Source organism: Sus scrofa, chromosome 1, assembly GCF_054392235.1.
Source record: "Sus scrofa isolate SSC_HxYL_T2T_F1_AM1 chromosome 1, Sscrofa_HxYL_maternal_Yorkshire_Landrace_v2.0, whole genome shotgun sequence".
In the NCBI taxonomy this organism is placed as follows: domain Eukaryota; kingdom Metazoa; phylum Chordata; class Mammalia; order Artiodactyla; family Suidae; genus Sus; species Sus scrofa.
The window spans coordinates 250,985,687-251,012,561 of record NC_139383.1 but is presented as its reverse complement, the minus strand read 5'-3'; the positions used below and the strand labels follow the sequence as shown (position 1 = coordinate 251,012,561).

The 26,875-nt window shown below is 48.3% G+C and overlaps 2 protein-coding genes across 11 annotated transcripts in view; one reads left to right on the top strand and one right to left on the bottom strand.

Annotated features, from left to right (window-relative positions):
- GABBR2 (gamma-aminobutyric acid type B receptor subunit 2) overlaps positions 1–26,875 on the top strand; it is a 390,041-nt gene that overhangs the window by 339,890 nt on the left and 23,276 nt on the right. The window lies entirely within an intron of this gene.
- The window catches only part of LOC106509209 (uncharacterized), a 93,861-nt gene continuing 80,511 nt past the window's right edge, over positions 13,526–26,875 (bottom strand). For 2 of the 9 annotated variants that reach the window (XR_014824587.1, XR_001306531.3), the window contains 4 exons: positions 24,576–24,766; positions 22,271–22,397; positions 19,383–19,572; positions 13,526–13,727 (listed from right to left, as the gene is read on the bottom strand). Coding sequence is in view for 1 of the 9 variants with exons in the window: in XM_084990802.1 (XP_084846928.1) it covers positions 21,522–21,679; positions 22,271–22,397 (285 nt within the window). In the remaining 8 variants the exon portion in view is untranslated. Of the gene's footprint in view, positions 19,573–21,398; positions 21,680–22,270; positions 22,398–24,575; positions 24,767–26,875 lie in introns of those variants that run through there. The other 7 variants (XR_014824585.1, XR_014824595.1, XR_014824598.1 and 4 more) reach the window with 6 other exon arrangements.

The window sequence follows — 26,875 nt, the reverse complement described above, 5'->3', positions numbered from 1 at the left end:
TCTCCACACCCTCTCCAGCATTTTTTATTTGTGGACTTATTAATGATGGCCATTCTGACAAGTGTGACATGGTACCTCATGGTAGGTTTGATATGCATGTCTCTAATGATTAGTGATGCTGAACATTTTTTCATGTGCTTGTTGGCCATCTGTTTATCTTCTTTGGAAAAATGTCTGTTCAGGTCTTTTGTCCATTTTTCAGTTGGGTTGTTGGTTTTTTTGCTGTTGAGTTGTATAAGTTGTTGGTATATTTTAGAGATTAAGCCCTTGTCAGTTGCATCATTTTCTCCCATTCCATAGGTTTTCTTTTCTTTTTTTTTTTTATGGTTTCCTTTGCTGTGCAAAAGCTTGTCAGTTTGATTAGATCCCATTGGTTTATTTTTGCTTTTATTTCTGTTGCCTTGGGAGACTGACCTAAGAAAACATTTGTAAGGTTGATGTCAGAGAATGTTTTGCCTATGTTCTCTTCTAGGAGTTTTACAGTGTCTTGTCTTATGTTTAAGTCTTTAAGCCATTCTGAGTTTATTTTTGTGCATGGTGTGAGGGTGTGTTCTAGTTTCATTGATTTACATGTGGCTGTCCAGTTTTCCCAGCACCACATGCTGAAAAGACTGTCTTTTTCCCATTTTTTATTCTTACCTCCTTTGTCGAAGATTAATTGACTGTAAGTGTCTGGGTTTATTTCCGGGTTCTCTATTCTGTTCCATTGGTCTGTATCCAGCAATCCCACTCTTGGCATATATCCAGATAAAACTTAAATTGAAAAAGATACATGCACTTGTATGTTCATTGCAGCACTATTCACAATAGCGAAGACATTGAAACAACTTAAATGTCCATCCACAGATGAATAGATTAAGAAGATAATGGTATATATACACAATGGAATACTACTCATCCATTAAAAATATATATATAATGCCATTTGCAGCAACATGGATGGAATTACAGATTCTCATACTAAGTGAAGTAAGTCAGAAAGAGAAAGACGAAACCGTATGATAGCAACATATATCTGAAAGCTAATATATGGCACAAATGAACCTTTCCACAGAACAGAAACTCCAGAAGTCTGGAGAACAGACTTGTGGTTGCCAAGGGGGAGGGGGAAGGAGTGGAATGAACTGGGCATCTGGGGTTAATAGATGCAAACTACTGCATTTGGAGTGGATAAGCAATTGAGATCCTGCTGTATAGCACAGGGGACTATATCTAGTCACTTGTGATGGAACATGATGGAGGATAATGTGAGAAAAAGAATATATAAATACTTTTTATGTAGAATATAGAAAGAATATATATATTCTCTTTATATAGAATATAAATATACATATATGTGAATGACTGGGTCACCTTGCTGTACAGTAGAAATTGACAGAACACAGTAAATCAACTATGATGGGAAAAATAAAAATAATTTTAAAAAGGAACAGGAGTTCCCATCGTGGTGCAGTGGAAATGAATCTGACTAGGAACCATGAGGTTGTGGGTTTGATCTCTGGCCTTGCTCAGTAGGTTAAGGATCCAGCGTTGCCGTGCGCTGTGGTATAGGTTGCAGATGTGGCTCGGATCTGGCGTTGCTGTAGCTGTGGCAGCTGTAGCTCTGATTAGACCCCTAACCTGGGAACCTCCATACGGTCCAAAAAAAAGACGAAAAGAAACAAAAGAAGGAAGGAAGGAAGGAAAGAAAGAAAGAAAGAAAGAAAGAAAGAAAGAAAGAAAGAAAGAAAGAAAGAAAGACAGACAGACAGACAGACAGACAAAGAAAGAAAGAAGGAAAGAAAGAAAGAAAGACAGACTGAGGACAATACATTTAAGGCTAAAAAGATGAGAGAAGAAAAATCTGAATCCAAGAAACCTGAAGCCCAGATGGCCCCCAACTCCCCTCACCCCACCTCCAGCTCGAGACAGTGATGGTGACAAAGGAAATGCAGAGTGAGTGGGGAAGCTGGGAAAGCTCACAAGTGCGGACCCCACAGAGCTGAATGAGCCCCTCCAGCCTCATGTTTCCCTGAAAGACCTTGAGTCATCATTTGAACAATTGTTTTCCCAGTGGATGACAGAGAGCAAGGAATAGGAAAGAAGGAAAAGCTATGAGGTTTCTGTTTCTGTAGCATTTTTCATTGCAGTTGAGAGGCAGAGGGTGAGCAAGTTACGGACCAGAACTTTAGGCGGGTTGAAAAAAAACAAATGAACACCTTCTCTGCAGTTGCAGGAAGCCACCAGCCACAGAAACCAACAGGAAAGCAAGGGGCAAGGGAACCACAGTGTCTGGGTGCCTCATGGTGGCTCTGAAATGGAACCATCTGCCACTTGGTGGGATGGTCATTATTTTCTGCCACTGTTTGGCTTGGAGTTCTTCCTAAAGTGACAGTAGATTAAACTTCAAATCCTGAGTCATTTTGACCTTGACGTAGGATGGAACACTTGACGTGATCCAAAGATGCTCAGTGCAGAAGACACTGATAGAACCTGTGGACCCCTCCTAAGAGCTCAGGGGACACCAGCATCATCATCCCAATTTTCAGTGCCCAGCCCACCTGCTCCCCCGGCCCTTCTCTGGACCGGGGCTCTAACCCCAGGTCTATCCCTCTTGGGTACAGACACTCAACAGTTGGCAGACACATACTTTAATCGTAAGAGTGCCGCACATTTCTACAGCAGGCACTGTTTCCAGAGCGTTTCAACACCCCCATCTCAGCGAGGAGGAAACCGAGCCTGGAGAAGTGAGCTGACCGACCTAAGAAGACCTACGTGCTAGAACCATACCCAGCTCAGGCCATGTGGTACCAGATGACTTGGGATCCATTCTGTCAGGCTGTCAGGATCGGCCTGTTGGTCTAGTCAAACTTCCTGCTGCTGCTGCTGCTGCTGCTGTTCTGTTTTTAGTTTTTATGGCCACACATGCGGCATATGGAAGTTCAAGGGCCAGGGATTGAATCCAAACTGCTGCAACGCTGGATCCTTTAACGTACTGTGCCAGGCCGGGGATGGAACCCACACCTCTACAGTGACCTAACCTGCTGCAATTGGATTCTTAACCCACTGCACCACAGTGGGAACTCCCTTATACTTCCTGCTTTTTTTTTTTTTTTTCACATCAGTGCTGTGCTTTATTTGGTTTTGTTTTAAAGAAACAGTTTCTTCATCGATGCTTTCAAAATTACTAGCATCCATTGTGCTAGTGTTCTCCTATAGATGTTTAAATCTCTCCCATCTGTGATTATCTGGTTGATGGTTCGTAAGAATGAAGCACTTGTGAGCAGATGTTCAAACCCAGCAAATTCAGATCTGAGAGCATTGCCTCCCAGTCTAGCCTCATCCTCAGCCATGGGTCGGCTTAGCCTTCATCCAGGATGCCGGCAAAGCCTCACTGTCTTGGGAGTCACAGTAGCAAAAATAATAATAGCAGCAGCTTTTGCTGAGTTCACACTATGTGCTAAGACGTTGTTCCAAATGCTTTCCTTTATCAACTCCTTTAATCCTCACAACAACCCATGCAACAGTCACCATTATTACCCCCAGTCTACAGGTGAGGAAACTGAGGCACGGGGGGATTAAGTAGTATGGCCGGGAGTCCCCATTGTGGCAGAGTAGAAACAAATCCGACTAGGAACCATGAGGTTGCGGGTTCGATCCCTGGCCTCGCTCAGTGGGTTCAGGATCCGGTGTTGCTATGAGCTGTAGTGTAGGTTGAAGGTGAAGCTCAGATTCCATGTTGCTGTGGCTGTGGTGTAGGGTGTAGGCCGGCGGCTACAGCTCCAATTTGACCCCTAGCCTGGGGATCTCCATATGCCATAGGTGCAGTCCCTAAAAAGCAAAAAAAAAAAAAAAAAAAAAAAAAAAAGAAGAAGAAGAAGAAAGAAAGCAGGCAAGTAGGTAACACTTAGCCCATGGCAGTCAAGCAAATGGACTCTGGAGCTAGGGCTTAGCTTCAGATCCCAGCTTAACCACTTGCCATGTGAAGTTAGGGAAGTGTCATGGATTGAATCTCCACAAAAGATACATCAACATTCTTACCCCTGTGAATGCAACCCTGTTTAGAAGAAGTCTTTGCAGGTGAATCCTAAAATGAAATCATCCTGGATTATCTGGATTGGCCCTAAATCCAATGACAAGTGTCACCAGAAGAAGCCAAGGTGTTCCCTTCATGGCTCAGTGGAAATGAATCTGACTAGGATCCATGAGAACTCAGGTTTGATCCCTGGACTCGCTCAGTGGGTTAAGGATCTGGCGTTGCTGAGAACTGTGGTATAGGTCGCAGACGGGGCTTGGATCTGGCGTTGCTGTGGCTGTGGAGTAGGCCAGTGGTTACAGCTCTGATTTGCCCCCTAGCCTGGGACCCTCCATATGCTGCAGGTGTGGCCCTGAAAAGACAAAAGAAAAAAAAAAAAAAAAGAAGAAGAAGAAGAAGAAAAAGCCAAAAAGGAGAAGACACAGACCAGAGGAGAAAATCATGTGAAGATGGAAGCAGAGATCAGTGATGCAGCCACAAGCCAAGGAATGCCTGTGGCCACCAGAGGCTGGAGAGGCACAAGATTCTCCCCTGGAGCCTCCAGAGGAAGTGCAGACGACACTGGATTTCAGGCTTCTGGCTTCCAGAACTATGCAAGGATAAATTTCTATTCATTTTCCGCCACCCCGTTTGTGGAAATGTGGTTGGCAACTCTAGGAAACTAATAAGATAAGTGACTTAACTTCTAAAGGCCACAGTTTCCTCATCCATAATGGGGACCTAGATACTAATACCCACTTCACAGGGCTTTGGGGACGATTAGAAAGGACAGTGCACCTGTCTGTAAAGGACATACCCTGCACCCAGCATGTAGAGAGAGTTCACTGAAGGGTAACTATTATTTGGGGCATTATTTATTATCTGAGCCTGAGCCATCTCAGAGCTGGTCCCTCATCTTGCCGTTTTCCTGTGTCTGAGTCCTTGTCCCTGGGCCCCCTGAGCCCAGCCTGGCATGTTCCTGGCTCAGGAATTAAAGAGGGATTGAATCAGACTCCTGTATGCAGACTGCAGAGCTCGCTCCTCCAAGCCATTATCGCCAGAGCTGCCAGAGTGAGACTATAAACATCCACGCATGGCATTTTAATATTTCACCCAAGACGTCAATTTCTTACACGAGTCAGACACAGAAGCATCAGAGAATTAAATCGAGAAAGGTAACTCCGGGCTGGAGTGATTTCTGCCAACAGGCATGGAGGATTTTCCTGCGTTGGCTCAGCTTCCTTTCTTATCTGCGTCTTACAGCAGACAGGAAGCCGGCTGACGAGAGATTGCATGTTCATGCCAATTATTAAATGTATATGGTGGCTTTCTGGAAATCTTGCATTCACATGCCAAAGAAATGGAATGCACTCTCAGACCCAGGCTCCCGCACTGTGGGCTTTGGAGGAGTCAGGAGGGAGCCGTAAACACCACTATCCAAGCTTTGGTCCATATTCTGCCACCACCTCGCTGTGTGACCTTGGGTGAATAATTCACCCTCTCTGAGCTTCAGTGCCCACAAGGAAAGAGCCATTCCTCCCTCACAGGTTCACCATGAGTATGGACTCCCTCAACTGCTCAAGTGCTTGGCACTAAGCCTGACACCCAGGAGACCGATCATGTGAGCTTTGTTCCCACTCCCGCCTCAAAACTTTTTGACTCCACAAGGAAATTGACATAACTACCCTGCCTGCCTCCCAAGGAGAATTTCAGGAGCACTGCTGCTGCCGCCTGTGGAATAGATCTTCCCCTTCTAATGCATGTCCCCTGGTGCCACTCACAGTCCTCCCAGTCACCTTAAGCAGAGCCAGTTCTCTTCCCATTTTGCAGGTGAGCACATGAAGGTGACAGGACTCGAGTGCTGGACTCTTGGACCCCACAGGTAGCAAGTGGGGCTCAGAGGCTCTAAACCAGGCCGGCTGCTCCCCAAAGCCCTGCTCCTTCCTCACCCCATGCTGACTCTCAAATGAGATAATGGATAGGAAATTGCTTCAGAAGCAGCAGCGTTCTCCCCCAGCTTGAGGCCTGTTACTGTTATTATCTCAAGCACCCGCCTGTGATCAGGCATCCTAAATGCCCTTTCGTCCACGTCTGTTGTCCTCACGTCCCCCTTCTAGGATCCGCCGGTTGGATCAGCCTCATTTGGCAGCTTCTGAACTCAAGCCGAGTGTTGAGAACAGCATCCACACATGTGCACCCCCCCACCCGCTTCTCAGGCCTCCACACCCCCTGCTCTATCCACTCGCTCTCACCCCCACATCCAGAAGTTTCTCGGCACAGCCCGAAGTCTGTTATGAAGAAGCCTTCATGAAGTCAGGCTGTCCTGTGAAGCCACTAGAGAGACGTGCCATTCATTCATTCATTCCACAAACCCACATTCACTGGGCATTCACTGTGTGCCAGATGCTGAGCCACAGCCATGGATAAAGCATAGCACCTGCTCTTAGGACTCGCCCAGTCCACGAGGGATAGGTGTGCAAATTGACAGTGTCAGGGAAGGTGGTGAGTGCTGGGACAGCTTAGCCCCCTCAAGGTGACTAGTCATCCTGCCTTGAGAAGTGTTCCATAAAAAAGGAGGGGTGTACATGTTTCCCCCAAGTCTTGAATGAACAAATAGGATTTAGACAAAGTAAACAGGAGCTGTGCAAAACAGTCTGGCAGTTCCTCAAAATATTAGAATTACCATGTGACCCAGCAATTCCTTCCATTCCTAGAGAAATGGAAATATGTATACAAATATTCATAGAGGCATTGTTCATAATAGCCAAAAAAAGTGGAAAAAATCCGAATGTCCATCAACTGATGAATGAATAAACGTGGTATATCCAGACAATATAGTATTATTCAGCCTTAACGAGGAATGCCGTTCTGATGAGGGCTGCGACCGGATGAACCTTGAAAACATGTTCAGTGAAAGAAGCCAGACACTGAAAGGCCATAGACTGTAGGATTCTATCGGTATGAAATGTCCAGAATAGGCAAATCCATAGAGGCAGAAAGTATATTAGGGGGCTGGAGTAGGGAATGGGTAGAGACTGCTAAGAGGTATGAGGTTTCTTTTTGAAGTGGTGAGAATTACCTGGAATTAGATAGTAGTGATGGTTGAACAACATCATAAACACACTAGAAAAAAAAGACCCTGATGGTACTCTCTTTTTTTTTTTTTTTTTTTTTTTTGTCTTTTTGCCATTTCTTGGGCTGCTCCCACAGCATATGGAAGTTCCCAGGCTAGGGGTCTAATCGGAGCTGCAGCCGCCAGCCTACGACAGAGCCACAGCAACACGGGATCCAAGCCACGTCTGCAACCTACACCACAGCTCACGGCAACACCAGATCCCTAACCCACTGAGCAAGGGCAGGGATCGAACCCGCAACCTCATGGTTCCTAGTCAGATTCGTTAAGCACTGCGCCACGACAGGAACTCCCTGATGGTACACTTTTCAATGACTAAAATTGTGAACGTTTCAATAAATTTTGTCTCCAGTCTTTTAGGACAGGGTAGAGGAGGGTGCTCCAAAGCAAGGATGGGAGGAGGGGGAAATGGTCCTGGGAAACAGCAAGTGTTCATTGTAACTGGAGCATCAAGCATTGTATTCTTCTGCTGTTGCTTCCAAGCTTTAGGAGGCTCAAGGATTGTCCACCCTAATCCCTACACTATTAGGGTGTTTTGGCTGCAAGTAACTCAAACCGGAGTACACAGTAGAGGGGACATATGGGCATCCTGGCAAATTCCAGAGGTAATAGAGAGTCCAGGCGGTTTGGTCAAGGATTGATTCCATTTCTCTGTGAGACTTTTATCTCCGCCTTCCTCCATGGATGAAATAGGTCATCACACTAGCATCCCATATGTTACGGAGATGTGAAAAGCAAGATGCATTTCTCCTAGAAAGACTTTAGAAGGTTCCTTGGACAACAGAGAATTTTAGCTGAGCTTTAAATGGTGGGCAAAACCTCAAGGAAAAGATACGGGAGGCAGTGGCATTCCAGGAGGAGGAGGAAAATCCGTGAGCAGGACAGTGGAGGGGACGTCTGGGGGAAAGTTGAAGAATCAGTTGCATCTGGCTGCTTGTGGGTAGAAAGTAAGTGCAGAGCTGGAGGGAGCTTGTTCCGTAACCTGGAGGCGATGAGGAGCCATTAAGGGAATTTCAGCCTCAGAACAGCTTGGGAAGCTCTTAGTAAAAGTTCACTCTGGCTTTCAGGTGACATTATTGTTATTATTGTTTCTTTTAGATATGATAATACCATGGTTGCTGAAGCGTGTGGCGTCTGAGTTTTATGTTCAAATGGTTTAGGAGGAAAACGTATGTGTAGAGAGAGAGCAGATATGGTCAAATGTGAGCAGTTGCTGATTTCTGGAGGAGCGTGCACAAGTGTTCGTTGCACTAGCTAGCTTTTCAGTCTGTTTCCCCAAAAAATGTTCCTGTACACCTTTGAGAAGAGGCGCAAGAGCAAAGTGGGTGTGGGAGAGACAGACCTCTCTAGGGAGGGGCAGGCTAGGCAGGTGGTACAGGAAGGGCCTGAGATCCTAAACCCCAAGGGCAGGGGCCGAAGTGTCCCAAGACACAGGGCTCAGGGCGGGTTGGTGAGGGAGGCACAGGAGCCGATGACTCTGCAGCTTCCAGCCTGCAGGCCCAGGAGGACCTAGTGCCGGGAATAGAGGGAGGAGGGGGAGGAGGAGGAGTCTCCAAGGAGGGTTGTTCCTGTCTCTTTGCCAGTCGATGCTTGCCTGCGTAGCTGATGTTGACGTACAAAACTTGAAAGGACCTAAGCTTATAGAGCTGGAAATAACCTAAGAAATCGCCTAAACAGACTCCTCCTTTCCCTGATGGAGAAACTGAGGCACAGACTTGCCCAAAGTCCCAGAGTCAGAGAAGTGACTGGGATAAGCCACCAGTTTAAACTAGTCCTCCTGTGCCTGAATCCACGTTCCTCCCCTTCCTCTGAGACTCAGGGAACCAGGCAGAGGAGCAAGGACAGGAAGGGACATGAGTTTGGTCTGTTGTCTGAATGAATCCTTTGACATATTTTCTGAATGTTAACGGGAGCTCTTTCTCCGGTAGACGGCTGCAAAGTGTTGGGGGTGGTGGTGATAGGCCAGACACTGGTCTAGGAGCTTCATTCACATCTGTGTATTTAACCATCAATCCTATGAGATACTTTGTTTAGGTCCATTATACAGATGGCAACAATGAGGCTAAAATCACCGCTGCAGGAGTCCAGCCTTTCTAAGTGACAAGAGTTGGGACTAGAACTCAGGCAGTCTGGTCTCTGGTCTGACATCTTTATCTACCTTGCCCTCAACTACACCCCTGGGTGTGGGTCCCCCCTTGTTCTCAGTGACTAGCTGAGTAATTGATCTGTTTATTTTGCCAGGGGAAGGGTCACCAGCAACTTCTGGCCCCAGCCTCACTGGTATTTTTGCAGCAAATCAAGGCCTATTTATTACTCATAGAGTATTTTGGGGGTCCATGATAAAAAAGAAACGCAAAACTTAATTTCACTTCCCTGCTACACTGCTCATTCTCTTTTAATAACCCTCTCTTATCAGCCTCCTGGCAGCTTTTGCATTCCTGTGCATGTTAATTACTTTATTAATTACGTTAATATCTTTGGTTCTGCCCGGCAGTATCTTGGTTCCTTTTGTTTCCGGCGTGCACCCATTTTGCCTTGTTCACTGGCATATGTGGGCCCAGTTCCCACTTCTAAAAGGGATTCTTTGAGCCTCGGTAAACACATGGCTTTCAATTAGTCACACAATCATCATTCCCATTTTCATCTCAGCCACGTCACTAATCGAGTGTTTTTAACATTCTCCCAAATAGAGACTGTATTGTATTGAGTTTCTGACATTGTTCTTCAATCCTTGTTTCCTCTCCAGGTCACAGCTCAGAGATCCCCACAGCCTAGCACTGAGGGACAGACAGTGAGATGTTGGGGCGGGGTGGGGGATGGGAAGGGAGAGGCGTTGCACCCCCAGGGTAGGTGGAGGCAGGGGTTTGTGACATGAGACTGGGAGGTGACCTGAGAACAGATCCTGGGAGGCCTTGAATGTTAGCTGTAAGTCCAGACTTTATCCTAAAAGCCAGCATCCTCCCCAAGCAGACAGTATAGAATACCAGTTCCTTTAGGTGGCTCCCAAAAAAAGGGAATGGGGAGATTTCATGGTCCAAAGGCTTAAGAAATCCCAGAAACGATGTATCTGCCTCTTGGAAATGTACAGTGGGTTTTCACATGTTAAAGGCTCTGAAAAGTCCTACAGCTTACAAATTTTAGCTAAAAAAAATTTTTTTTGTCTTTTCTAGGGCCGCACCCACGCAGCACATCGAGGTTCCCAGGCTAGGGGTCTAACTGGAGCTGTAGCTCCGGCCACAGCCACAGCAACACGGGATCCGAGCCACATCTGCGACCTACACCACAGCTCACAGCAACGCCAGAACCTTAACCCACTGAGCAAGGCCAGGGATCAAACCTCAACCTCATGGTTCCTAGTTGGATTCGTTAACCACTGAGCCATGATGGAACTCCAAAATTTTTAATAATCGAAAAATTTAACTAGCATTTCCAAACCAAAACTTCTTTGGCCATGGAACTCTTTTTTTATTTGTAGGATGTATCTTATTTACCTTCACATATTCTGAGGTGTATAGTTAAGGAAGTGCTGCTGGAAGATGACGAGGAGCCTTTTTGTGGGTTTTGAGCCTGAGGGAACATGCTAAACTCAGTTTTAGAAAGGTGGCTCTGGCAGTGGATTGGAATGCGGGGAGAGTGGAGAAGGAGGGAAAATGAGGCAGGCCCTGAACAGTTCAAGCAAGACATAATAAGGATCTAAAGCAAAGGTTTCAAATGTTTCATTGTTTTCATTCCATTTTATTTCAAGCTGCATTGTTGTCTTAAAATTGGAAAATCAGTGTTGCTATAATAAATCACAGCACAAGGGTTTTTACTCAGGCATAAAATCTGAATGAGAAAAGCAATCTGTGCAATCTCCCATCTTCAAAGAAAGCATTTAGCCCAACAGGGTGTTGGGACACAATAGCCATCTGTTTCTGCAAATCGGCAGAGTTCATCGAGGCTTTCCAGTCAGACAGACCCAGGTTCAGGTTCCAAGCCCACATGTAAGGAGCTCTGTGACATTGGGCAGTCGGCTTTGCTTCTCTCTCTCCATTCGCCCTTACAGTAAAGAGAAAGAATAATCCTTGTTCTCGCAGCACAGCTTCAAGGATTGCATGAGGGGACATGAGCAGAGGCCTTAGCACAGTGCCTGACATGTGATAACCGAAAAAACAAATTACTGCTTTTCTATGTAAGTCAGGACAGGCCGGGCAAGGCTGCGATAATAAAGAAGCCCTCATCTTAGCAGCCGAATGCAACAAAGCTCCAGTTCCCACTCATGAAAGTCCGCCTCTGAGTCCAGGCAGTCTCCAGGGCAACCATCTCCCACGAGGCAGCTCTACGATCTGGGCCCTAGCACAAGGCAGCACACACAACTTGCAAACGGCTCTTCTGTGCTTTAGCTCACAGGGTCAGCTATCAACTTCTGCCTACTGCCCATTAGCCAGAATTAGTTGTCTGCCTCCCACCTAATGTACAAGCACCGAGAACAGTGGGCCAACAGATGGGATGTTGAGGGAGCTGGAGCCTCTGCCAGTCCTGCATGCCCTTGGGTCAGTTCACTTAACCTCTCTGAGCTTCAGTTTCCTCATTTGGAAAATAGAGCTAATGTTTCCTGTCCTGCCTTACAGCAGAGTGTTAGGGGGCACATGTGATTATGTACGTGAAAAATCCCAGCTTAAAGTTAGAAGCGATTATACAGTTACTTTGTGCTGTGCCAAAGGCACGTCACGTTCTTTGGTTCATAGGAAAAATGTTCAACTTCAACCCTCCCTAAATCTGTATTTCTGTTCCTATTCCCCCAAGCCCATCTCATCTCTGGATTGCCCACTCCTCCTCTCATTTGGGTCTTTTATTTTTTACTGAGATACATTTCAGCCACTTATCAGTAGCCTTGAGTGGCCTATTTTGGAATCACAGGCTAGGCAGGAACTCCTCTGTGGAAAAGGCGACCATTAGTGCATGTCTCCTGAACAACTGAGAAAACTGGGGGGAGTTCTAGGGATAAAGATTTCCACGTAACCTATCTGGAAATGCACTGGGCTTCCTTAGAGGGCACTTGCGTGTCTTATCCCCAGAGGTGTGCAAAGAGAAGTTGGATGAGCCCTTGGTAGGGACTGCATACTAAGAAAGGGGAGTGAAAGAAGACACTTGAGTCTCTTCAAGCCCCAAAGTTGTGTGATTCTACAAACCAGAGTAGTGTCAGAAGACTTCTATTTGTTGCTAATGGGTATGTGTGAGGTGAGTTGGGAACACCTTTGTGGTTTTAATGAATTGGAGCATCACATTCACCTTGAAAACTGCATCTGTTGGTGCAGAGGAGAAGGCACTGATAGGGCAGAAGCAACTGGCCCAGAGGAAGAGCCCCTGCAGAGGGAGGGAGGGGTTCACACTCCCAGCCCTTTGCTGCCCAGGGATTCTGGTGCTTGGCCGGCAGTAGCAGTGGCTCCAGCTACAACATCTTATTTTGGAATAATCTTTGCAGCACTGCACTTCTGGGGCTCCCAAACACTGGCCTCCTTGAATGGCAACAGGCAAATGGAAAGGATGCATTGTCCTCGCATGCATTGCTGCAGGCATGTGTCTCAGCTTCCTAGTCTTTTGTTTTACTAGGCTCTTGCTGGATGCTCAGAACAACTCTCAAAGCAGGTAATTCCAGCACTTCTCAGAGGGGAACCTGGGGCTCATGTTACCATCGGGAGGAGCCTGGCCTTCTTAATCAATGGAAATTAATAAGAGGCCGGAGAGAAAAATCCAGGCAAGGCTTTATTGGGACCCCTGCTGCAGCAGGGGGAGTGACAACAGGTTCCTTTGCTTGCCTGCTGACCCGGGTGGCGGGGGGGAGGCTGGTTCTTTATATGCAGTGAGGGTAGGGGCAGGCCCAGGGGCTGGGCCAGAGGGGTGGCTTAGTGGTCTGCCCGCCCCTTGGGTGGTGGTATGTGCAGGGGGCATGCACAGTACTCTGCTTTTGTTCTTGGCTCTTTAGAAGTAGCAGTTGGGTCTTGAGTTTTTTGGTATCTTCTTGCCTATAACTTGCCCCAACTGGGCATGTGCAGTTATTTTTTAGTCCCTTATAGTTTCTTTGTATTTTGTTGCTCGAGGAGATGTTTGTCCAGGTGCAAGCATTGTAGCCACTGCATCAAAGGATCCCAAGTCCCAAGTCCTGGCCTGTCTCACTCAAGAGTGAGCACATGACAGGTCTGGGCCAGAACCCTCACCCAAGAAAAGGCAGGGGGCTGTCTGTTACACCAGGCCACCAGCAAATGGTAAAATCTGAGATGCAGGAGGGAACACTGAGGCTCATCCAGGCAGCCACCTTCCTTTCCTTGTGAGTTGGAACTCCCAGAATTAGCCAGAATTCCAGAGAGTGTTAGTGCAAACCCGATGCACAGTGAGGCCAAAGCAAAACACCAGAGTTCGGAGCAGCAAAAGGTTTATTGTAGGGCCAGGCAAGGAAACGGGTGGCTTGTGCTCCCAAAATACCCCAAACTCCCCGAAACCAAAATTGCAAAGCATTTTTAAAGGCAAAATGAGGGAGGGGCACGGTGGGTTGTTGCAGACTTCTTGGTACAGAACTCCTTTATTCTGACAGCTGTCCACCAAGGTCAGGTCACGATATTCCTATAAACCCCCAACAAGATACACGTTATATTTCAGAGGAACTAAAGCAGAGGATATGGGGGAAGGGCCTGCCCTTGGATGGCCCCGTAGGGTCCTCCTCTGTTACAGGAGGAGTACAAACAACAGAGGACCCTGGCCTAGGAGCTGTGACCCCTGGGCTCAAGGGCCAGGTTCTGGGATTTCTTGCTGTGTGGCCTTGGGTGAGTTATAGCCTATTCCTGGCTCAAGGTTCCCTGCAGAATAGCAATGAGTGTTGTCAGGCAGATGTGATATACCGAAAAGCATACAACTGAGTGTTGCGCACAGCAGCAGTGGATTACAGCAGCTCTGTTCAGGATCCCAGAGCTCCAGCTTCCTGATTTAGAGCATCTCTGCACCTTGGTTCTATTACCTCCCTGCTGACACCAAGCTGGCCTTGGATTTGCAGGCAGGGAGTCTCTCTGAACCACCAGTCAGGTCCTGCCCTGAGTTAGCAGCAGACCCCCTGAGAGGGTAAAAGACTGTATGGCCATGGCCAGCCCAGGGCTGAGCAGGGCCAGCTCAGCTGCCTTGAGGTCTGCACTGAGAAGTCCGAAGGCTGGGCAGGAGCAATGCCAGCCCAACTGAGGACTGAGCTGGGTGGTGTGGGCAGGGCCACAGATCTCATCCCAGGCCAGGGACAATTACCCCCACAAAGAGGCCCTTTGGCCTGGGGATGCTGACCTAAAGGCAGGTGTTGGGGGTGTCTTCAGCAGGCATTCCCAGGCCTGGCTGAAAGTACAAGGTAAGTGAGCTGCCCTGGGCCAGCCTGGGGCCAGGACCAGGTCTAGCTTCTGGCAGGGCTTTCCCTCCTTTTATGTTGCTCACAGAAAATAATCTCTTAGGACCAGGATGACCACAGAGGCTGCTTGTGACTGAAAGTGCCTGGCCCCACCAGGCAGAGGAGAGCACTGTCTTGGGACAGTTGTAATCCATTGCTGGCACACTAGTGACCAGGCACCCTCCTTTTGGGTAGTTGTGGATTTGTGGTCTAAAGCAAAGGTTTGGGAAGTTAGGCAGACCTGGATTCAAGTCTCAGCTGCCACTGAATGCCTGTGTGACCTTGAACCCTTGGCTCGGCTTCTCCAGGCTCACTCAGCATCCCCCACAATGGAGGTTGTACTAGAGCTCACTCCTGTGGCGATTGTTTAGAGGAAGCAGGAGAGTGTCTGGCAAGGCTTAGCTCAGAATCTGGCACATAGTGAGCAGTCAGCACGTGCGGGGTGGGGACAGGGGAAGTACAGGTGGCGGAGGGGGTGGGGGCAGCCAGAGAAGAAGAAAGAGTCCAACACAAGTTTTGCAGCAGCAAGGAACACAAGTAACAGGTTCCCCCTGCTTGCCTGCTGATGGGGGGTGGGGGGAGAAGAGGAGCTGGTCCTTATAATGGGGGGAGGGTAGGGGTGGGCCTAGGGGTTGGTGCAGAGCAGTGACTTTAGTGGTGGGCCCCCCATCCCTGACAGTGCTGCATGCAGGGTGCATGTGTAGTACCCTCTTTTTGCTATCGGTTGGGTTTTTGATCTTTTGTATCTTGTTCATAATTTGCCCCAAGTGGGCATGCACTGTTATTTTTAGTCCCTTATTGGTTGTTTGCATTTTGTTGCTCGAGGAGACATTTGTCTAGGTGCAAGCACTGCAGCCAAGGGGCGAGGTCCCAGCCTGTCTCAGCATCTCTAGCACAAGGCCACAGTCCTCCCCCAGGAGAGAGGCAGGAAGCACAGGGGGCCTCAGAGGGGCAGGCTTGGGTGAGAGGACCTAGGAAGATTCCAGAGATGGAGGAATGGGGTGAAGGAAGAGCATCCTGGGATGAAGAAGCAGCTCAGGAATGAACCAGGAGAGAGATGATGGGGCCGGGCCATGGATGAGATCGGGTGATGGGAGTCAGGGCTGGACAGATGGGGGTTTCTGAAGGCAGAGAGTCACAATGCCAGGTTCATGAGTCTAGGTGGCATTCCTGCAGTTTGAGGAGCCACTGAACGTGGGATTAGCTTTGTGCGAAGATGACTCTGGAAGCAGCATGGAGGAGATGAATGAGGGCAAAGGGCACCTGGGAGGTAAGGCGAGGTGGCCCAGGTTCCAGTCTGACTTGGGTGGATGGGGGGTATCTCCCTGAGCTAGCAAAGACAGTGATGAGTTGAGACTGGGAAGGTTAAGGAGTCAGAGGGGCTGGCGCATCAGTCAGCGGGAGGAGGGTAGAAGGAGCTGAGAAGGAACAGCATAGGCGGGCAAAGAGCCAAAGACCCAGGAGAGGGAGGGGCTGGACGTGAGAGTCCCCGTGGCCTCAGGGAGCAGAGGACTAAACAGGGTCCCCTGCCTTCGGCCGCTAGAAGGTCATGGAGTCCACAGGGAGCACTGCTGAGGCTTGGGGGCGAGTGGTGGGAGGTGGAGTGTAGATGAGGGTACACGAACCTTTTTCAGAAAGCACCACTGACGGGCCAGAGAAAGGGGCCAAATCACTTGCGAGGGAGAAAAAGCAGGAAGGAGCTTGAAGACCAGGCCAGGCGGAGGCGGAGGCGCAAGTCACAGGAGAGATGTGATCAAGGAGCAAGGAAGAGCTGGGAGGTTTCTGCCCTCATTTTTCAGTTAGTATGAGTGCTGCCTCATTAAGCTCTTCTTTTTGTTTATTCTCAGGGCTTAATTATGACATCTCAGGGTCTTACTGTCCTGTGTCAGCCTCTGAGGGACATAAGTTTCCTTTCTCTGTCTACTCTCCTTTCATAGTTCTTCCCACCTCTGTGGCCCTCTCCTCCACCCCAGACCTAAGCCCATACACCCAGCTGTGTGGGGTCAGGCAGGTCCTAGGACTGCAGCAAGAAAGCAAGCAGCTCTGCTCTCATGGAGGATGGAGGCCGTGTAGCCATAAGTGGTTCTCATGTGCTCCCTGGTAAACACCGTCTGCCTGGCCACGGTAGGGCCGAGGGCACCCGGGTTCTGCGGAGGGCAGGTGCAGGCCACACTCCAGGCAGCCTAGCCAGGGGCATGTGCTTCCCAGCTAGTGTTGCCACCATGGAACCACCAAATGCTGGCACTCAGAGGGGAGGGGGCTTGCCTGCCTCGGGTTGGCCCACAGACCTTTCCACTCAATCATGTTGCTGCTATAAAAATCAAGCAGCCACAGGAATAGTTAACCCATGTTTCATATCCTAGTGCTGCTGGGCCCTTCTGAGCCTTGAGATCTGGAAAGAGCTGGCTCAACTCCAAAGGTGGGGAGGCCTGGGGACGTCCTGAGCCTGCTAGAGATTCTGACCCTGTCCTAACTTTCTGGAAGGCACAGTCCAGCTCCTGGCTCACAGATGCCATCTCTGCTCTTGGCTTACATCTGCCTGAACTCTCAGGGCCTTCTGGCAGGTTCAACGATGTTCCTTTCCAACCCATCAAACACCTCCTGAGTTTTAGTAGAACTGCCTGAAGGTGCCGAAAGTCTGTGGGGTAGGAACACATGGCCCAGCCAGCTTCCCTCCTCCCCACTCCTCCCTCTCGGGAGCAAACAGATCTCTCTCTTGGCTCCCGCGGTAGATTTGGCCTCCTCTGAACACACGGTGCCTGTGGCACTCACCTTCAGAACTGGCACTCTCCACCAAAGCGGAGGATCCCCTGAAGGGAATTCTCACCCAGCTACTAAGACAGCATCCATTTCTCCAGCACTGAAGCGCGGCTGTCCCCACCCACATCAGCTGCTTGCAATCACCACTCTCTCTCTCTCCAGTTCTTCTACTGACTTAAGCACAGTTGCCACACTCGCTTCAAAAATGTCCTTAGAATTAAAAGCCTTTCCAAGCATTGACTTGACTTTGGAACAAGGACTAGAGCCATGCTGGCCTGGTGGCCCAGATGCGGGACGGTGGCAGACACCCCCAGCTCATGAGTGGTGACACACACAGGCAAAGCCTTGTGCTGCTGAGTGGCTCATTTCTAAAAGAAACCAGAAATCTGGGTGTTCATGTGGAATCGCCTGTGGTTTAAATACTGATTATTCAGTCTAAAAATGTTAAACACCATCTAGGTAAAGTAAAACACACCTACAGCCCGCATGCTGCCCGAGGGGATTGAGTTTCTCTCTAGAGGCAAGGAAGAGGCCCCACCCTGGTGCGCAGCTGTTCCCTGGTGACCTCTCTCTCTCTCTAGAAGACGTGCAGAGCCGGCTCCCTCTCCCCAGTCAATGGGTCGTGGTTTCTTCTGGGGAAGTGTGTGTTTGGACCCAGGTCTCTCAGAATTACCCAGCACGGTCAAGCTCCCCGAAAAGTGCACAATGCACCACCTTTCTGCCAGGCAGGCACTGCAGACCATGAAACCAACACCCAGAAAGCAGCTGTGCCATCACCCGTCCACGGTGTGCCTCATCAAGGTGCCCAAACACCTCTTGACTTTGGGCTCAAGAGCAAGACCTAGGAGCTCTTCCTGCTTCAGGCTTGCCACAGAGGCCTCAGACACAGGCTTATGGAGAGCAGAGGAGTCCCTGAAGGCCCACCTCCACAAGGAGGGGAATGAAGCCAGGACACAGAAGCTGAGATGCCACAACTTTGCCTTGAAGAAAAGAAGTCTAGCTTGGCTTTGCTTCTGAATTGCTGTGTCACCTTAAGAAAGTCTCTTGTCCTGTGTGAGCCCGTTTCCTCACCTGTAACATGGATATAAAATTCCTGGCTCGTCAGGCTACCCCCACCTCAGAGTGACCACGAGCAGGCAGCAGGTACTGCCCCTGTCATCTGGCGAGCATGCAAGGGCTGCCACGCCTGCACATCCCATATCAAGGGGATAACTGCCAGTACATGCTGAGAAAAGAGGCAACAAACATGGAAACTAAAAGCTGCTGCTTAATTCCAGACAAGATGGCAGAGTGGAAGGACTGGAGTTCACCTCCTGTCACATAAACACCAAAATCACAACTAATGTGTGACTAATAAGACAGGAACCCACCAAAAAAGCTATTTTACATCCAAAACAAAGAAGCAGCCACAACAGGACAGTAGAAAGGGCACTTTTTCATGACATTCAAATACCATACCCGCCATGCTCAAACTGGAAAATAATTATATGGCAGCCGTTTTCCTACAGGAGAATTCTGAGCCCCACATCAGGCTCCTCAGAGCATTCGGCTTTGAAGGCCAGCAGGGCTAGAGTGCAAGAGCTTCACAGGACTGGTGGAAAGATGCACAAAAAGTTTCACATGCACTGGGACCCAGCACAAAACAGGGACTCAAGAAATCAGGTTCTCTTGACTTCAGACTCTACTATAAAGCTATAATGATCAAAACAGTATGGTACTGGCACAAAAACAGAAATATAGATCAATGGGACAGAATAGAAAGCCCAGAAATATACCCACACACCTATGGTCAATTAATCTATGACAAAGGGGCAAGAATATGCGCTGGAGAAAAGACAGTCTCTTTGATAAGTGGTGCTGGGAAAACTGGACAGCTACATGTCAAAGAATGAAATCAGAAGATTCTCTAACACTATACACAAAAATAAACTCTGATTAAATACCTAAATATAAGGCTGGATCCTATACAACTCTTAGAGGAAAACACAGGCAGAACACTCTTCGACATAAATTGCAGCAATATCTTTTTGGACCTACCTCCTGGAGTAATGAAAATAAAAAGAAAAATAAACAAATGGGACCTAAATAAAACTTACAAGCTTTTGGGAGTTCCTGCTGTGTTGCAGTGGGTTCAAGATCCGACGTTGTCTCTGTGGCAGCACAGGTTCGATCCCCAGCCCAGTGCAGTGTGTTGATGATCCAGTGTTGCCACAGCCGTGGCAAAGGTCACAGCTGTGGTTGAGATTTGATCCCAGGCCCAAGAATTTCCACATGCTGCCAGTGCGGCTGAAAACGAAAAAAAAAATTTTTTACTAGCTTTTGCACAGCAAAGGAAACGATAAACCAAACCAATAAGGAAAGGGAAAAAATAAACCACAGAATGGGGGAAAATCTTTGCAAACAAAGGACCAACAAGACATTAATTTCCAAAATACACAAATAGCTCATGCAGCTTTATATCAAAAAACAAACACCAAATCAAAAAATTGACAGAAGATATAAATAGACATTTCTCCAAAGAAGACATAAAGATGGCCAAAAAACACATGAAAAGATGCTCAACATCTCTATTGGAGAAATGCAAATCAAATACATGAGGTATCACCCCACACCAGTCAGAACTGTCATCATCAAAAAGTCTGCAAACAATAAATGCTGGAGAGGGTGTGCAGAAAAGGGAATCTTCCTACACTGTTGGTGGGAATGTGAGTCAGTATAACCACTACTGGAGACAGTATAGTGTTTCCTTAAAAAACTAAAAATAGCCATATGATCCAGCAATCCCACTCCTGGAAAATATCCAGAAAAAAACCATAATTTGAAAAGATACATGCACCCCAATGTTCACTGCCACACTATTTACAATAGCCAAGACATGGAAGCAACCTAAATGTCCATCAACAGAGGAATGGATAAAGAAGATGTGGTATATATATACCATGGAATATTACTCGGCCATATAAAAGAATGAAGTAATAACTCCATTTGCAGCAACAATGGATGGACCTACCTAGAGATTATCATACTAAGTGAAGTAAGTCAGACAGAAAAAAACACATATATGGTATCACTTATATGTGGAATCTAATTTTTAGAATGATACAAATGAACATATTTACAAAACAGACTCACAGACTTTGAAAACAAACTCATGGTTACCAAAGGGGTAAGGTGAGGGAGGGATAAATTAGGAGTTGGGGATTAACATACACATACTACTATATATAAAATAGATAATCAACAAGGACCTAGTGCGTAGCACAGGGAAATCTACTCAGTATTCTGTAATAACCTACATGGGCAAAGAATCTGAAAAAGAACAGATATATGTCTATGTATAATTATCACTTTGCTGTACACCTGAAACTAACACAACACTGTAAATCAACTATACTCTCCATATAAAATAAAAGTTAAAAATTAAAACACAAACACATTTAATCCTCACAAAAATATATATATTAGGTAGTATTATTATTCCCATTTTACATGTGAGAAACCTAAAGCACTTTCTCAAAGCCTCATAGATAATAAAGAAGACCTCCTCTGGGTCACTTTCTAACTTTTTCTCTAACTCAGTGATAACCAAACATATTTCATGAACTCATCAGTAAAAGTTTAGAGCCATGTCATAACTCATATACAGGCACTGCTATATTAATGTTTTGTGTCTATAACAAAATATAGCAAAAATAGCAATTTTTGCTTTATAACATGAGAGGACTTCCCATTGTGGCTCAGTGGGTTAAGAACCCTACTAGTATCCATGAGGATGTAGGTTCTATCCCTGGCCTCGTTCAGTGGGTTAAGGATCTGGGGTTGCCTCAAGCTGTAGCACAGGTCACGGATGTGGCTCAGATCCAATGTGGCTGTGGTGTGTAGGCTGGCAGCTGCAGCTCCAATTTGACCCGTAGCCTGGGAACATCCATAAGCCACAGGTGCAGCCCTAAAAAAGGAAAAAAAAGTGGGGGGAAAGGACATGATAAAAATGGGAAAAAATATACCTGCGGGCAAAATCAAAGAGAGATTCTAGTATGAAAGCATTTATGAGCTGCAAAGAGCTAGAAACATTAGGACCTATTACTGCATTTGTCAGCTTTCAACTTCCCCAAGGCACTCCTCACCCCAACTACGACCCTTACATAGCCACAGAATATCCTGCTAGAATCCAAGGTCAAAGTCAGGATGCCTCTCTGAACAGGACCAGGCAGGGGTCCTGCTGGCCCACTGGCATCCTAATGCCAAGCTCTCTTCAGCCAGGTCCCAGCCTCCTCCCTCTCCTCACCTCTTCTCCTCTTGGCAAAGCAGGACCCCATGAAGGTGTGGCCAGCGAGGACAGGGCAAGCAGCTCTGGGCCCCATGGCTGCTGCTCTAGAAGCTGCCCCAGGTACACCTGAGAAAGGGTGCACAGTACCAGCAGATAGCTAAGTCCAGAAGCCCTCAGGCCAGCTCCTGGGGGCTGACTTGGCCATGCCTGGCACCTGTGAATGCTAAGTCCCAATAAATGTTGGCTGGTGAGCAGCCCAGGAGGCTGACCCCACCTGTGACAAACCAAAGCATGGTCCAGTGCACAGGGCATGGAACCAAGGTCAGGACATCTGCATCTGGCTCTCCACTCAGTCACCTACTTGCTCCGAGTCCTTTCCTGGGCCTCAGTTTCTTCTCTGTAAAAAGAGGAACTGGACTAGAACATAATCCCCCTAGTGTTCAGTAATGGGGAGCCAGGGAAGGGAGATGTTGGCTGAAAGGGTGGCTACAGGCCATTCCTGGCATTTAGTGCCCAGGGGTCTGGGGTCCTGAGTGCCCTGCATGAACAGTAGAGTCCTTCACAACAAAGAATAACACCTCTGCCAAAAACAGTAGTTGCCAGAAGTGCCCCTGCAAAGAAACCCTGGTGGGTGATCTCACAGGTCCCTTCCAGAGCTGGGATTCTGAAAAAATTCATCCAAACTCTTAATCTAACAGTCAAAAAAGAAATTCTTACCTTGAAATGACAGCTTGGAGCTTTGCTGCCTTGGAGATGTGGGGCTGCTGCTGCTGCTGCTGAGATAAGCAGCCTGGCCCTGGAGGGATCTGGAAGGTTCCTCCTGGCTCCAGTGCTCTATGACTCTCTGTAGTTGGAGATAATTATGGTGGTTTACACATAAGCAGCGGGCTTTCCAGTCTCAAAAACCTGCTAGACACACTGGTTACCTCTTTTGGTCATCTTGCCAACCCTGGGAGGTGGCAGATGAGGAAATGAGGACTCAGAAAGGTTTACAGATGTGTTCAAAGTCACACAGCTGGTAAGCGATGGACTTGGGGTCTGAACCCAGTGGCCTTTTCCCTCCCTGTCTGGGCTTGATGGGAACCCCCCATCTCCCCCAAAAGAGGGGGATCTCCCCCAAAAGAGGCAGGATCAATTTACCTGCCTTCTCAGGAAAAGAGACGCAGCTCAAGATGCTGAAATGCAGCCCAGAAAGGTCAGACATCCTCCCTCCTACTCACACACTCAAACTCACATTCATGTACACACACACACTCACCTTCAGTAGAAAAACCTACCAATTTTACCATCTATTTCAAAAATCATCTTTGAAATTTAAAAAATAAAAAGGCAGAAAGCCAGCTTCCAGAAGCTGGTCAGAAGGTGGAAGGCACCCCCTCCTTCAAAGAAGAAGGAACCAGGTGGGGCTTGGGAACCTGAGCTCCTCACAGCAGTAGCAGCCTAAGAGGTCCAAGGGACCAGAGCCAAGAGCCCTGTGACCACAGGGGAAGCACAGCCTCATGCTCACCACCCGACTCCTCCCCCTCCCTACCCAGGGTCTGCACACACACACACACACACACACACACACACACACGCACAGTGTCGAGTCTGCCCTTGTGTTCAACTGTGTCAGAGGTGTGCAAGTGCCAAAAGAAATCTGCATCGGTGGGGGAGGGGGGTGCTGTGCCTGTGGCATGTGGACGTTCCCAGGAGGCCAGGGACTGAACGCTCACCACGACAGTGACAGCACAGATTCTTAACCCACTGGGCCACCAAGGAACTCCCAGGAATCTTCATTCTTAACCAAAGATCTGATAATCTGAAGATCTAATGTCACTCTGGTGCTTAAGATCCTTTAAGCCTTGCTGCCCAAAGGGCAGTCCCTGGACCAGCAGCATCATGTACTTCCTGGGAGCTGCTTAGAAAAATAGCATCCCGGGCCCCACCAGACCTACTGACCCAGCTCGCATTTTAACAACCCCCCTGGGTGGTTTGTGTACCGTTCCGGTGCTTCACTTATTACACTCCAGGCACACTGGCCTTGTTTTGGTTTCTAATATGGGCCGAAGTCTTCACCATTTCAGGTCCTGCTCGCTTGCTGGTTCCTCTCCCAGGAATGCTCTCTTCTGAGGTTTTCATGTAGCTGGTCTTCCCACAGTTCAGGTCTCGCACTATATGTCTCCACTTCAGAAGGACCTTCCCGGAGTTCCCGTCGTGGCGCAGTGGTTAACGAATCCGACTAGGAACCATGAGGTTGCGGGTTCGGTCCCTGCCCTTGCTCAGTGGGTTAACGATCCGGCGTTGCCGTGAGCTGTGGTGTAGGTTGCAGACGCGGCTCGGATCCTGCGTTGCTGTGGCTCTGGCGTAGGCCGGCGGCTACAGCTCCGATTCAACCCCTAGCCTGGGAACCTCCATATGCCGTGGGAGCGGCTCAAGAAATAGCAACAACAACAAAAGACAAAAAAAGACAAAAGACAAAAAAAAAAAAAAAAAAAAGAAGGACCTTCCCAGACTACCTGATCTGAAGCAGGTCCTCCTGCTAGTAGCCGTCAAAGTGTCTTACCCTGTTAGAAACACTTACCTTCCCCTCTACTCACAGCTGTGCTGCTGGCTGTCAACCTCCTGTGCCCTCCCCTGGCATGCACATCCCAAAAAGCACACCTCCTCTGGGTCGCATCCACCCAGACCCCAGCATCAAGACAGTGTGTGGCCCACCACAGATACATGAGAAGTACCAACTGAGCCAATTCTGAATGAGGGAACATAGGACACATACAGTCACGAAATGTACGACAAATACAGTCATCCCTCAATTACTCAGGCTCACATCAACCGTACTGTAAATTAACCCACTGGCTCATTTGCACATGGGAAACAGTGGTCAAGAAAAGGGTGAGGACTTGCCCAAGGTCACCCACCAAGTCTATAGTAAGACCCAGGACTTTGACCTTCCAGGCCTCAATGTTTCAAGCTCTGCCCGGACCCTTGCCGGTCCATTTGTGTAGCCTAACAAAGCCAGATGTTTGCTGGGGCCACTGACCTACATTGTGAATAATTGCATCATGCAAAGGGACTCTCAGGCCAGCTGCTCTCCTTTCGCTGCACAGATGGGGAAGGCTTTCCCAGGCAGCGTCCGCATGGCTCCCGCTGAGCAGCGGCTGGACCAGGAGTCAGGTGTGAGCACTTGCAGCCTCCGGCCATCACAGACAGGCGTGGCTGCTCTGCTGGGCTCTGTCAGGCAGAAAGAGCATTTTATCAGCTTGATTTCGTATAGAACCAAAAGCACAGCCTTTGCAGAGCTCCGGGGGCTTCAAGGAGGCCTCTATTGAATGTGTGGCAATTAAGTCATTCCTCCCACAAGCAGCACCTTACAGAGCAGGTTTATAACCACTGTCTCCTTGGAATTTGATGTGATGCATTTGAGAAGCCGGGCAGCTTAGGGGATCACAGAGTGAGGAAGGGAATCAGATGACCTGGGTTTGCATCTCAGTTCTGACACTTACTAGCTGGAGATTTAGGGCAAGTTACTTAATGGCTCTGTGTCTCTGTTTCCTCATCTGTAAAATGAGGCTAATGCCTTGTTGGATTCTTAGGAGGCTTCGACAAGATAACGTGTGTAGAGCTCATAGCAACTAGCACATTGCTGTCACTTGTGACACGACAGCTCTTAGGGTTCTTAGGGTGGCTGTTATTGGCTGAGGCCAGCCCACTCCCCCTCTGAGGTCATCTCTCATGGATCTGTCCTGATCTTAATAGAATGGAAGACCCATGATGGCAGGGCTCTTGTCAGTCCCAGTTATTGCTGTCTTCCGCATGCCCAGAACAGAACTGGGCAGATGGCAGTGTTCAAGAGTTTGGGAGTGAATAAATGAATGAATGAATGATTACTTCGATCACTGCCCAGGTGAGCAACAAGGAAGGAAGAAAAATGACGAAGAGAACAAAGCAAGCTGAAAGTTCATGTAGGCCAGGCATCCAGGCCAAGGGAAACATTCTTAGACCAGAGCAAATGCTTCAGTCCACAAACAAGGGCCTGAAACCCAGACTCGGATCCTGACATCAGAGCCCAGTGAGGCATGTGCAAGGGTCAGTGCCCTGTGCTCACTGGCATGGGGCAGCATGGCTGGCCTGTACTGGAAGTGTCATGGCCAGGTACAGCCTGGGCCCTCAGGCCCTTCCTTCCCCAGCAGCCCCCTGTAACCCCACACTCTGCCTTCTAAAGAGCACACAATGCTGCTGATGGTTTTGCCACCTGCAGTCTCACTAAGTCACAGAAGTAGCACTGTGTCCCCAGCAGAGGAGTGTTTTCCACAGCCACTGGCCGACGCGCCACACAGCTCTTTGGTGCCCTCTAGTGGCACCTTTGGTGTACAACACCACCAGCAAATAAGCGCTTTAGGTGATGGTCCCGTTCCTGAGCCCTCCTGGTCAGGCATCTCTCCCCATGTGTGTGACTGCTCAGAGCACTCTGAACTCCAGGGGAGGGGATGATCAACACAGACCATACGAGAAAGTCACAGCTCTTACCGTTTGCTTTGAGATTCAATGCAGCATTCATTTGACCTTATTCAGACTCTCCGTCTCCAGCCTCATGAGTACATAAACCGCATCACTCCTAAAATCACCCCAACCATTGCCACTCTGATCTCTGCCCAGCATGCACAGACCTGGGGCTGTGTGAGAGTCACGCTGAAGACCAGGATATTTTTGTGGCTTACATCTGAGTCAGTGCCCATGTACTGGGAGATGAAGTAGAAGTTTCTCTGCCCACCCTCAGGACCACGGACTCCTCTGAACTCTAGGCAGGCCTTTCATTTTTTGCTGCCCTCCCACCTCTGCAGGCAAGGCTGTACTTAGGCTTAATGAGATCGGCTGAAAGGCCAGATGTAAGAATTAGGATTTCAGCATTTGAAGAGGTCAGAGCAGACCAGGATAGGGGGCATGAGGAAGATGGGGCTACTAACAAGGTAAAAGATAACCAGGCTGGAATGTCAGCTGCAGAAGGGAGAAGACAGAGCTAGCAGCAGTTCCATGAAAACTACCTATCACGTCTTAGTCAACCACAAGGAATATATAAATCACTGGCGGAAAATAGTTAATCAGAAAACCTGGGAGATCTGGAGCAAGGGTGCCTCGTACCACCTGAAGTATGGAGCTCAATTCTGAGTTTGCAGATCAAAGGTGAACCTAAGCATTTCAGGAGGACCAGGTCATCTGCATGCCTTCAACTGCAGATCTTCCCCTCCTGAGGAAGAGTGTGCAGACTTAAGGAGAGAGCCTGATGTCATTCCAAGGAGCCCTTGAGGAAGGATAAAGACCAATGGTGGAGGTATAGGAGGA